The 13,703-nt window shown below is 40.6% G+C and overlaps 1 protein-coding gene across 3 annotated transcripts in view; it reads right to left on the bottom strand.

Annotated features, from left to right (window-relative positions):
• Positions 1-1,262: 1,262 nt before the first annotated feature.
• The window catches only part of RYBP (RING1 and YY1 binding protein), a 51,787-nt gene continuing 39,346 nt past the window's right edge, over positions 1,263-13,703 (bottom strand). The window contains exons 4-6 of one of the 3 annotated variants that reach the window (XR_014454308.1): positions 12,730-12,828; positions 4,817-8,853; positions 1,263-4,778 (exon numbers count right to left, since the gene is read on the bottom strand). Coding sequence is in view for 1 of the 3 variants with exons in the window: in XM_083155974.1 (XP_083012100.1) it covers positions 8,601-8,853; positions 12,730-12,828 (352 nt within the window). In the remaining 2 variants the exon portion in view is untranslated. Of the gene's footprint in view, positions 8,854-12,729; positions 12,829-13,703 lie in introns of all 3 variants that reach the window. The other 2 variants (XR_014454307.1, XM_083155974.1) reach the window with 2 other exon arrangements.

The raw sequence follows: 13,703 nt of genomic DNA, 5'->3' as shown, positions 1-13,703 counted from the left end.
CCCCTGACCTATACAGAACTGGACATAGTATTCTAGATGAGGCCATACAAATGACCTATACAGAACTGGACATAGTATTCTAGATGAGGCTGTACCAATGCTCTATACAGAACTGAACACCGTACTCTAGATGAGGCCGTACCAATGTCCTATACAGTGGCATTATTACTTTTCTTTCTACTGCTGATACCTCTCCCTAAGCAACCAAGCTTCTGACTTGACTTCCTCATTGATTTGTTACATTGCCTACCTGCCTTTAAGTCCCCTGAAATAGTGACACCTAGATCCCTCTCTTCCAATACTGTACCATTAATACTATATTTGTCCTTGGATTATGGTGACCCGGGTGCAGGATTTTGCATTTTTTGGCATTAAACTGTAATGTCCATGCTCTTGGACATTCCTCTAGCCTACCTATCATTTGTTTTACCTCTCCGGGTGTGTCTACTCTGTTGTATACCTTATATCTGTATGGCGAAGAGGACCACTTGTCGTGTTGTATATAATGTAGTAATGATAAATTGTTATTCACAACCCCAAACACTAACACCCCAACCCATGGCTTAATCCTGAACCCCAACACGAATATCCCTAACAGTCATAATTAATCCTACTACCAAAACACCCCAAACCTTTATTTTGAATCCTGACTCTAATAATCTAACATTAATACCTAGTTAGATCAAATGGATCTTTTCTGCCACCAAATTAAATATGCTTAAGTAAGATGAAGCATTCTACATCTGGGTACATGCTTGAAGGTGTGTGTGCCAAACAGCATAGTACGCAGCGAGGCATGCACAATTGCCGATGGTATTGCGACACACTGGACGTCATTCTGAGTTTGTCGTCCCAACAAGTATGAATCGGGCAAAATAGTCACCCAGTGTGTATGTAAGCGCCTAAAGTGCATTTGTCGTTGGTAAATATAAAAAGATAAAAATGTAGCCCGTTGCTTCACTAAACAATTTATACAAAATTCAAGAACGTGAAATTTTAATTCTACTCTGTCCAGATCTCTGTAGATAGCTTTCACATTAAAATAAAAAAAATTAAAATAAAAAAATCAATAAGAGCATAGATATTTTTCATTTTTACTATTTTATTTGTGAAAAAAACTACAAGCAAGAGGTTCATAAATAGACATTTCTAATTAAAGCAGAGAAGAAACAAAAAAAAATAATAAAAAAGAAAAATAGGAAAAAAGAAAAAAAAAGATTAAGTGGCTTCTAGGACAGCCGTGCACATGCTAGCAACAGGAATATATTAACATCTTTATTTTTGCTAGACAAAAAGCAGTGTTTAATAAAATTTTCCCGAAAACATTTAGAGACCTGTGAATTTCTGACCATTTCACAAAAACCACCAATTCGACACTTTTAGCATTAAAAAAAAAAAAAAAAAAAAAAAATTTAAAAAAAAATAATCCTAAAATGCTTTATAGACTGTACAGTAATAACTGTTAAAAGCAGAGTACAAGCCGTCTTCTCGGAATTAGGAAAGAAAAAGCAAAAACTAAAAAATATTACACAAACAGGAAACAAAAGATCACAAAGATAATGTTCTGACATGAACAAGCATTCTGTAGATGTTGGAAAAACAAAAAAACTAGACTACAAAACAAAACTAAAAAAGACAGAATGTAACCAGCTTTACACAGTAAATAAAGGTTACAAGTCATACGTAACAACAGAATCGATTGTGCATTGAAAACTTCTGTTTCAATGTCTCTAAATGTTGGCTCTCAAACCACGTTTGGTTATATACACGCAAAAAAAATAATATATTTTTATATAGTCAGCAATTATTAAAATTTTCAATAATTTAAGATACAATAAGCTTAAGGAAAAAAAAAGGGATGGGTGGAAGGAGATAATAAATGGTTTTAATTAAGGCAGGTGAAATGGTGCTGCCTATCATTTATTGTGTACTTGCCACTAATGCACTGTGACGGCTGCTATTTTGAGTGCACAAGTATTCACGAGAATATGGGCTATATATATATATATAATTTTTTTTATTTTTTTTCACCAACCAACAAAATGGCTGCCTGCTTAGTAGGCAACAGGTAAACTTTAAGAACATTTCTTCCTAACAAAAAACATATTGACAGGGGTGGAGTAGATCCTTGTTTTGAATGTTCTACTCTTGCATGATGCAACGGTTCCAACTTACGCACAACAAGCTTGTTGTGTGAGATTGTAACACTGTGCTGTATGCTTCACCCCTGTACCATGAACGCCTAAAAATACAAACGTAGACACACCTACTACATAAGAGCCGTTTTGTGGCTTACCAGATCTTTGCGGGTAGCAGGACTTCAAAAAGAAAAATAATAATAACAATAATAGTAATGTTTAAAAAGTTTACAAGCTTTGAAAAACTTATGAAAATGGGTCGCTTGGGGAAAAAAGGCATTTTGTATGTTCTACAGCTACAGAAATTACCACACAAGAAAAATTTAGGATATAAATGCATAATTCAATTGTGCACATCAAATATACTGAACATTACATGTAAGTCACCTTGCTTCAAGGTGATTTTTTATTTTATTTAAGAAGGTTCTCCACCTTTAGATGACTGGTTGATTTGTACATGTCCTAATGAAATTTCAACTATATACATTATATAAATAAAATAGTACAGAAGAAAAATTGTGATTTATTGTGCTGTCCTGGAACACAAAAAGGGCTCTGGAGACACCAGATTAGAACGGTGTCCTATTCTAGGAAAAGGAAACCAGATTATATAAATAACATGGCTGAAGTACTGTACACAGTAGACCGCAAACTAGAAGCCAAAGAATGGATTTCGGAAGCGGAGAAAGTCATAGGGGTTTTGGGAAAAAAAAAAAAAAATTTAGCCTCCTTTTCATCTCTAAATTTGTTTAAATTTTTCGATTTCAACGAACTAAGCAAATTTACCTTAATATTTTTTTTTTTTTACACAATAAAGTAATCAGGACAATAAACAATCTCAAAGTGCGGAAACCTCTTTCCTATGAATAATCTTATTTAACGATAGGTTTACGTAGATTTTTTTCAAAAAATTGCTAATACAGTATATTTCTTTTAAATGTATAGTTATTTTTTACTAAAATTACTATATTCCCTTTACCAATTTTTTTAAAACTAAAATTAGTTTTTTTTTTAATTGATTGATTTATTGATCTGTCTGGTTATAAAGATATGACCATATTATTATATTAGCTAGCCAGAGGGTATGTACAACACAATAAATCAACGTTATCCAAAGGTGGAAACCCCATTTAGGTTTATAAACTGCAGAGAAACGATTTCACCCAAACTGAAAGAAACATACTTCACCGATCAAACACCAGAAAATAATACTGACTGTAAATTTGCTTTTATAGGGAGCAGCACAATAAAGTTATAAAAAAAAAAAAAAAAGGCACAGCAATAATCTCAGACAATAATTTGCTGCTTGCACACTGTGGGGATACGGACGCACTGTGCAGATTGTGCTAAACAAACATGTATGGCTAATAAAAATCTGTAATAAGACCCTGACACGCAGCAATAGCCAAATTCAGTCTACAGAAACAAGCGAGGGCTTAATACTTAAAGCTATGTAAATGATTGCTCTTACTCTAAGTCACAAATCTGCCTATAAACTTAACTGTGGTTACTTGTACTCTTGTAGTAAGGAGATACATGGAGGACTGGGGAGCATAAAACACATGTTTGTAGAAGAAAAGGCTTCTTGTAACATTCACAAATGTATATATCTAGGATTTCTATTTGTAATTCTCCCACCCCAAGCTACTGCGGTCTCTTAATTTGATAATTTTCAGACCACCAATGCCACAGCTTATGTAGTTGTGTCATGAGTGGCTGGAACAGTCCAATTTGGAAACGCATAACTGGGGGTTGTATGGAAGTTTTGCAAACAGCTGTGTATAAACATTATGGGGTCAGTCCAATTAGTGGGTGGAATATTCGTGTGTGTGTGTGTGTGTGTGTATATATATATATATATATATATATATATATATATATATATATATATATATATATATATATAAATGTTTTATTTAATTTGCCTTATGCAGTACCCGTGGCATTGCTGCAAAATGAGAATTTTGCTCACACCTTTATCTGGACGCTGGATGGCGCAATGTAGAATAGCCTTGTGGAATGCGTTTTTTGCAGATTTGAATCAAGCACAATGGTTTAGTTGTGTCAATGTTCCTTCATGATATAACCCAAATGTAGAAGACAAACATTGCTTGCTTGTTTTATTTCAGTATACCCAATAAACAGTGATGGAATGGTGCAGGCAATTTCAACACACAAAGGGCAAGGGGTGTGGTTCAGGGTTCCGACAGTTGGGATCCCGACTGGCAGGACTCAGTTAGCATGGCGAGCGCAACAAAGCCCCTTGTGGGCTTGCTGTGCTCGCCATGCTGCTGACACGGTGGCTTGCTACGCTCGCCACCTATTCTATTCTCCCTCTATGGGGGTCGTGGACCCTCACGAGGGAGAATAGCGGGTGGCCGTCGGGTAAATGACTGTCGGGACCCCATCCGGCACCCAAGGGCCAGATGCACTAAGTTTCAAAAGTGATAAAATGGAGAGTGATAAACTGCCAGCCAATCAGCTCCTACATGTCATGTCACAGACAGTGTTTGGAAAATGTCAGGCAGGAGCTGATTGGTTGTTTATCACTCTCCATTTTATCACTTTTGAAGCTTGGTACATCTGGCCCAAATTGAGAAAAGCCTGGACAATGTGTTTACAATCAGTACAACACAATCACTGTATATCTAGCTCTAGGCCTAGTTTTACTGACAGACCTGCATTCACACAAGGGGGGAAATTGTCTAAAGATGGGAGTTTCAGCTGGGATGTTGCTATGGGAAACCAATCAGATACTACTATATGCTTTCCTTTGGATCCCACCCAAGTGAAGGCGGTGGTGATTTATGTTCCCTGGAGTGCTGCTCAGCACCAATTACACTGTAACAATTTTATGGGACATAAGCCCCATAAACACACTTGAGGATAGTGTGAGAAATATCGGTCAAAAAAAGGGACTTCAGAATATCTTTCGCAATATTCAATATTGTGAAATGATGCCCACTCCTGCACGTCGTTAATGACCATTGATTAGGGATGGCCATTGATGGCAAAAGTGCAACTGGCCATCGATGGTGTATAAGTATGCAATGGATGACCATCGATGTTTTTACATATCGATGTCATCCATTTGCTTTGAAAGATTGACCTGTGGGCCAATCAAAATGTGGGGGTGGAGCTTCACATGTGTAGGGGGCGGAGCTACGCTCTGTGTCCCGGCCCCTTGATGAAAAAATAAAAATGAAACTATTAAGTTAAGCCTGACATCGGTGGTGGGAAACCATCTGGTTCTCCCCCATCGATGTCAAAACTATTCAACATTGGCCACAAACCATCGATGTTTTGTAAACATCGATGGTCGATGACTATACCTACCATTTATGTCTTCTGAACCCGCAGGTGAATTTGGCTATATAGTCAACGACCTGCATGTTCAGCAGGACCTATTGACATCACTGAACGATGACGTTTACAGATATCATTCAGTTTGTATACCGGTAACTACCGGTATGGAGTAATGTGCATGGGGCCAATGGCCTTTAGGACCAATAAGGATCTTTTATTGTTCTGAGAGATCGGTGGAGACATCACTAGCCTGCGACAATTCAGTCTACACAGCCGGAAGCAGGGTTATTCAGCATGGAGCCCTCCAGCTGCTGCGGAGCATCACATCCCAGCATGCCCTGCCACAGTCCTGCTATCAGGGCATGCTGGAATATGCAGTTCACATGTTGAATTTCCTTGGCCCGCTTATACATTTGTGAATGTTACAAGAATCCTCTCCCATAACTTGTATTTCTAATGCACACAGCGGAAACTGATCATCTTTTTGGGCTGAAAAGTGAATGAATTAGCATCATGGGCCAGATGGATCAAGCATAAAAAGTGAGAACGTGGAAAGTAATCAACCAGCCAATCAGCTCCTACCTGTCATTTTTCAAAACCAGCCTGGACCATGGCAGATAGGAGCTGATTGGCTGGTTGTTTATCACACTCCACTGTATCACTTTTGAAGCTTGGTACATCTGGGCCCTTATGAGGCGATTTGCACCTCATGCCTCATTGAGGTCACCCTTCTCAAATGAATTCATGGGTGGAATGGTCCAGCTCGCAAAATGGCTGCCGCACCAGTGTGTACGGATAGGTTCAGTTTGAAGTCTAGGTTTACAATGGCTGAACCTCTATGATACAGGCAGAAACATTGGCCATAAATAGGTTGAGAATTAGAAGTAAAACAAAGTCAGATGTAGGCTGGCTACTCGCACAGGAGCTTATCGAAAAACACAGTAACTAGGAGAACACGTGTGTTGTTCCATAGCAACTAGATTGGAGCTGCAATTTTTGTAGTGCAGTTTTAAAAAAATGAAAGCCAACTTCTGATTGGTAGGTACAGATTGCAGGACAGGCGCATAGAGAATCCATGGTATTCAATAAGCTCCAATTTACACCTAAAGACCACTAAGATGCACTAAGCTTCAAAAGTGATGAAATGGAGAGTGATAAACAGCCAGCCAATCAGCTCCTACCAATTGTGTTTGGAATAGGTCAGGCAGGAGCTGATTGGTTGGTTATCACTCTGGGCCAGATTCTCTAAACTTTAAAAGTGATAAAATGGAGCCAGCCAATCAGCTCCTGCCTGATATTTTTCAAACACAGTCTGTGACATGGCAGGTAGGAGCTGATTGGCTGGCTGTTTATCACTCTCCATTTTATCACTTTTGAAGCTTAGTGCATCTGGTCCCATCTAAGAGACATACTTAAAAAGCAATACTATGGAAACTGTCCGGATTCTTTTGTCAATTCGGTTACTTTGGATTACGATGTGAAGACATCCAGTGCTAGTGCAAGCTGGTCTTATATAAAAAGGCATTTTGTAATATTCACAAACATATGTAAATGTCTCTATATTATAGCAGGAGTTTAGGTACAAGATACACTTCAGTCAGTTTAATGCAGCGTTTCCCACCCTTGGTTCTCAAGGCACACTAACACAGTCCAGGTGTTGAGGATATCCCTGCTTGAGCACAGAGGGTAAATTTTTTTTTACTGTGTATCAAACCTTGGAGAAAGACAATGTTTAGAGGGATAAAGTACCAACCAATCAGTTCCTAAGTGATCATTTATTACAGCATCTAAAATGTCAGAAGATGATTGGCTGGTAGTTTATCACTGGAAATACTTAAAACCTGGACTGTTAGCTTGCCTTGTGGACTGAGGTTGGGAAACACTGGTGTAATGTATCGGAGGATTGTTGTGGCTGAGGCAAAAGCTCCCTGTCACAGCCAGGAAGTCTAATGTGCATAGTTACAGCCTATACCAGATATCTTTATTTAATGTATATCTATGAAACTCTGACATATATATTTGCGAATATTGTTAGCCAGTGCTTTTATATATAAAGGATCTTGCATTTGCCATTTTATCAGATTTAAATAATTTATTAGGATTTATTCCCATTTACATATAAATATTGCGGCTGACTGAAACGTCAGCCGTATTAAGCTAATTAAGGATTCCACTGGTTCTGTTAATAACTGGATTATAGGGGAAACGGTGCAGGCTGGAACAGAGGAGTTACTAATCCGTATGCACTCTTTTCGCTCCTAAACTGACCAACAGAAGGTCCTGCTCCTAAAACAAGATGGAGAGTTCGGTCGTTGGGGGTGTGTTCAAAGGTATCACTTCACAGTGTATCAAGCACCAGTGACTTTTTTTGTAATTATTATTTTTTTTTTAATGTATTGGTTTTACTATTTATATATATATATTTATATATATTTTTAATGTATATATTTGATGTATAAAAATTGATAATATGCTGTTACAGGAATGGGGGTGGGGTAGGCAAAATACAAGCAAATTAAGGAAAACAAGCAAGAAGCCAATAAGTTTGTGAACGCAATAAATAAAGTTTAAAAAAACAAAAACAATCAAACCTAGTAGATTTGTATATACATATATATATCAGGTATGTCCAAACGATGGCCATCCAGCTGTTGTGAAACTACAAGTCCCATCATGCCTTGCCACAGTTTTGCCAATAGGGAATGCTAAAACTATGGCAAGGCATGCTGGGATGTGTAGTTTTACAAAGCTGGAGGGCCACAGTTTGGACATGACTGTATATATAGATGTGTATATTTAGCAAATAAAAGTAGATTTAGGCGTACATCCAATTACAAATGATTTTGAGGGAAATGATGTAAAAGTATCAAGGGTCACTGTTGAGGGAATGAGGTTTAGGGTCGCCAGAATCCGGAGTTTGAGGAGAAGAGTCCCGGCACAGAACGCAAAAGGTTGGTGTCCAGAAACGGAAAAAAAAAATTAAGTCTGAACAAATAATAAAAAAAAAAATATATAATATATATAATATTATAATAATAATAATCCAGGAATATAAACAGACAGAGGCAGTTGGGGGTCTGGGAACTCCTGGCCCCGATTCAGAGTCTCTTCTGCCAAATGTATGTGCAATATTTTTTTTTCCTTAATTTTTTTCCTTCAGAAAGACTCGTCATTCACAACGGACAGGTCGCCCTTAGGTGTTGAGGAACGGGAGGAACCTTTGTCTGTGCATTCCGATCCGGAACCGCTCTGGTTCTGCTGTTCCGAGCCTGCGCTGGAGGCGACTGTGGATGATGAGGTGGAGGAAGTACGAGTCTTTTCTTTAAAGTCTGTGATTATTACGGTCACGTTGCCCACTGTAACTGCCAGCTGCTGTGCGGTACTCCTGTCCACGTTCTTCAGCCTGGGCCTGCAGGGAGACAAAAAAGGGCTTACTTTGGCTACAGCTTCATCCCTTAAGAACCAAGGAGAGTTTACATTTTACCACATGCAAGTGTGATTTGGGGGGGGGGGGTTGGGGGGATTGGGGGGTGTATCAAGCCTGGGAGAGAAATGAAGTGAAGTAGCCCAAATCAACCAGTTTCTGTCATCTCTAATACCCCTTTTATACCAAAACGCTGGGTCACACCCGGGTTTTTGAACCCAGCTTCAAGCCGGGTGCGAGCCGGCATTTGGTCCCTTTTACACTGCTGCGGTCCGCAGGTTGTACGTCCCCCCATGTACCCATTTACACCGCTCTCTACCCAGGTTCTAGCCGTGTTCTACCCAGGTCAGGACGCTGTGTGTCCCATTTACACCGCCGCTGACCCGGGTCTGGCCCGCCGAAGACCCAGGGTTTTGCGGTGGTGTAAAAGGGGTATAAGAATGTGCTAGGTAGGTTGCCTGGGCCAACTTCTTCACTATCAATGCTTGATAAATATCCCCTATAATGTGTTATATATGGGATACTACACTGCCTACTGAGAAATAGGATTATAATCAGTGACGGCTCCAGAGGAGGGGCTTCAGCACAGTCTAAAAATCAAATAGGGCAGCCCCACCCACTGGCAGTGAGCCAGTTATGAACGGCAGTTGGTGGCAGTTGTTCTGAAGCCCCTATCTGAATTTTAAATTGCACTGCAGCCCCACCTCTGGAGCCTCCCTTGGTTATAACTTATCTAGGGCCAGATGCACGAAGTTTCAAAAGTGATAAAATGGAGAGTGATAAACAACCAGCCAATCAGCTCCTGTCTGACATTTTTCAAACACAGTCTGTGACATGGCAGGTAGGAGCTGATTGGCTGGCTGTTTATCACTCTCCATTTTATTACTTTTGAAGCTTCGTGCATCTGGCCCCTAGTGGTTTTGTGCCATAACAGCAGCCATAGGGCAAACAGGATCTGGATGTTAGGTCTACAGTGGCTAGGTCAGCACCAAAAGGCCGACATGCACTAGTTTGACATTGACAAAGGTCAACATAAGCAAAAGGTCAAGGTGAAAATATCGTAATGGGTTTTTCACATTTTTTTTCCTCATGCAACTGTGTGCACTACACTAACTGGGTGTCCAGGTCAACGGGTGTCGAAATGGACACAAAAACACCTTGTGTCAACCTAGACACTGTAGACCAGGCCTGGCCACCTGTGGTTCTCCAACTGCTGTAAAACTACAAGTCCCAGCATGCCTTGCCACAGTTTTGCCATTAAAGAATGCTAAAGTTGTGGCAGGGCATGTTGGGATGTGTAGTTTCACAACAGCCACAGGTTGACCAGGCCTGATGAAGACCTTTCAAACCACACCTGGCCAAAACGTCAGGTTAAACAATATCCACAACCGCTTCTCATTTTGTTGTAGATGTATGAAGCAGTGATACGGGAGGAGGAGTCAGAGAAGAGAAATGGCCCATGACAACCAATCAGCACTGAAGTAACATCTATAATTTGCATAATATAAAATTATACAGGGCAGCCCATTGGTTGCCATGGGCCACTCCTCCCTTATCACTCACGTCTCCTCCCTTATCACTGCTTCATACATCTACCCATGAATTCCCTGATGCCTACTGTCCTCCCTGAGCTCGCCAAAGGAACCGCCTCAGCCAAACTCCCCACATTTTTTATTACATAGCGGAAAATTCATTTATCCCCCATAACATCAGGGGTGAAAAATCCTAAACTTTAATCCCAGAGGCTAGAACACGACAGCACTTTCTCGCCTAATAAATTATCCGATACATTATCGGGAGTGAACACATAAACCAGAAAAAAGTTCCCAGACCTGTGTGTCAGCTCCTGGTAATGGCTAATTATCATATATTAATTTTTTGGCCTGACAATAAATATGCATTAAGTGGGCCCTGTGGGCTGACTTCACAGCTAACGGAATTCCTCCCCATACTATCATCTCATTTCTATTGCTAAGTGAGGGCTGCCATGACAAACATTAAAGACGTCCATCCATACCAACATGCTCCCCTAATTAGCATAGCGCCAAAGCAACCAAATTAATTTGAAATATTTCCTCCAACTGATCTTAACAGTTTAATCATCAAGTCAGTAACAGCTATGGAGCAGACTTTCACAGAAATATGGTAGTGTACACCCCCCCCCCCAAAAAAAAAAATCCTCTGAATGAAAAAGGCCCACCTTTCTTTAACCCTTTAAGTGCCAACATCTCTGTGAGATGTGCAAAATATCGGCTAAAAATGCCGGCGTCGCTCACATTTGTTATATAAATTCAAATAAAAAATGTTGTGTAAAAATAGATCATATTTCCTATATACGGTAAATATTACAGGTCATTATGATGAATAAAAAATGTTTGCTTGGCAATTTCACACCAATTTTGACCAATTCACTCGGCACTCAGGGTTAAAGCCACTTTTAACAGGGTAAAATAATAGACATTGTCTGTATGTAGCCAATTCTTGCAATGTAATGTTTTTCAGTCTCTCTTGCTAGATGGCGCCGTTGCTACATTGAACAGATTAAGAGGACGCCATCGCCTCACGTGCAGTAACACATAGCTCCCATAAAAAGTAACGTTATAGGAAATGGATTTACCTATATAATAAAACTATCTATAAAAAAAGATCTATAAAACAAGCCAACATCATTCAAGAAGAATAATGAACAGATTTCATCACCCTATGATTCGGAAGTACTCTCTAAATGCAATTAACCCTTTGAGGGTGAGCTGTATCAAATGGAAAATGCGTTAAAACCCCGGTTTTACCGCATTTTCCAATGTATCAAAAATGATACCGCAGTGTAGGGTATCGCCACCTTTGGGTGGCGATACCCTATAGAAGCCTATGGGCTTCTTTTAGCCGCCCGCCGACGCAAACCCGCCGCCTCGCCGGCCCCCCCTCTCACCTTACCTTCCTGAAGGGTCCTCCTGGACCCTGGAAGGTAAACCCCTCCTCCCCCTAGTGACGCAGCCGGACGTCCTTCCGGCTGGAGGGGGGAGGAGGAGGCGCCGGGGACAGCTTGCTTAGCTGTCCCCGGCGTGAGGGATGCAGGAGCAGGCTGGAAGGTGACGGAGACCCCCGCACACCACATTCCAGGTATCGCGGGGGCCTCCGTCACCGCATCGCCAGCCGCATATGTTAGTACATATGCGGCGGCATCGCGGCCGCGAAGGGCGGCAAAGTATTTTAATACATCCCGCCCCATGTGCCAACATGGCTGCGGCCAATGTTCCAAATATCCTCTAAAAATGCCAGGGTCGAAGGTGAGGAATCTGAATTACTTAACTTATTGCCGGCAAATGAGCTTAAGTCTATTAATTGAAGTTTTATTACATATTGCGCATGTTATTGTTATTGTTATTTTGCACATGTCTCACAGTTGGCGCTCAAAGAGATCGGACCCATGCTAGATGCTACAGTTACATACCTACACCCACAATTCTACCAGAAACTCCTTTAACCCTGTGAAATCTGGCTCTCCATAGAAATTGTTTTATTTGTATGGATAGTACGCATGGGGAAACTTATTGCACTCAATGCATCATGGGAGATTTCTTTTTAAGGACCGTTTCTTTCTGCGACGACCCATCCTGAATACCAGTTGTGCAGCCCTCTCCCGCTGGGTCTTAGAACACACACCAGGAGGCCGTTTAAACCTCCTAACAGTAAAAGGCAAATACAAATTTCTGCGGCTGAGAAATAAAAAAAAGTCAAAGTATAGCTTGAAAATTGGTCCATGCCATAATAAAAGAACCAATCAGCTTTAAAGGTCTGTTTATGTAATAGGGGGGCAGAAAATAAAAAATCCAGCAGCAAAAAAACATTTTCCCCACTCACCTTGAAGTGTGGTTGAAGTTGCTAATCTTCATTGTAGCATTTGCAGACTGAATACTTTTCACTTCATTTTGTGGGTCTCTGTGAATATCCAGCTTTGGTCTGTGGGACAGAGAAACAACCACAACACATTGTATTTAGATTAAGTTCTTGCCAATCTAGTCACATGTGCCAAGTTATGTCTGTCTGGCTAACGTCAGCTGCAGGAAAGCAGGTGGTCTGGTGGCGGAAACCGCGGTTTAAAAGCGGCTTTAGCCTGTGCCATCATTTGCAGAGGAAACTTAGCGGGCACTTGGCATCCCGTTATTTTGGACAGATACCGGGCCTGCGCAACTTGAAACCAGATCTGACTGTTCACACCGCACGATTAGATCACAACATGTGTGACCACACAGCAAATATCAACAACACAGCAGTGCCAAATATTCGTACGTACCCACCTAGTTAGCAAGTTACTGACATCTATAATCGTCTCATATCATGGGGAACACACAACGGGAAGGATGGGAAATTTTATGAATGAAAACAGGGAGGTTCCCCATTAACCTTATTACTGCAAACAAAATCAGAGAACACTTCCAACCTGAAACCCGTAGAGGGCGCATTTTCCGCAGCTAGCAGGAAACCAGCAGGCCCGCCGCGCAAATGAAGGGTGTGCGATTAGCAGCGATACAAAAGCACCTGGTTGAGACAGTCATTCAATCCCTTTAAAAGCGCTCTCTTTATCTTTCTTTTTCACTACTTGCTGGTAATAATCCCAAGTAGGCTGCCGCTCTGTATGGGTTTTGCAATAATGCTGTACAGGCCTGTGAAGCGGGATTTAAAATAAATTCTGAAGCCAAGCGCATTCTCTCCAAACACAAAGAACCCCCCTTCCGTCAACACACAATTATCAAGTGGACTATATATCTCAGAATTCCATTGTGCCTTTGTCTCACCATGTAAATGAGCTATTAAAACTGTGGCAACAAGTACAC

The sequence above is a fragment of the Crinia signifera genome, chromosome 8 (genome assembly GCF_055691185.1).
Source record: "Crinia signifera chromosome 8, ASM5569118v1, whole genome shotgun sequence".
Lineage (NCBI taxonomy): Eukaryota > Metazoa > Chordata > Amphibia > Anura > Myobatrachidae > Crinia > Crinia signifera.
This window is presented reverse-complemented; position numbering and strand designations above follow the sequence as displayed.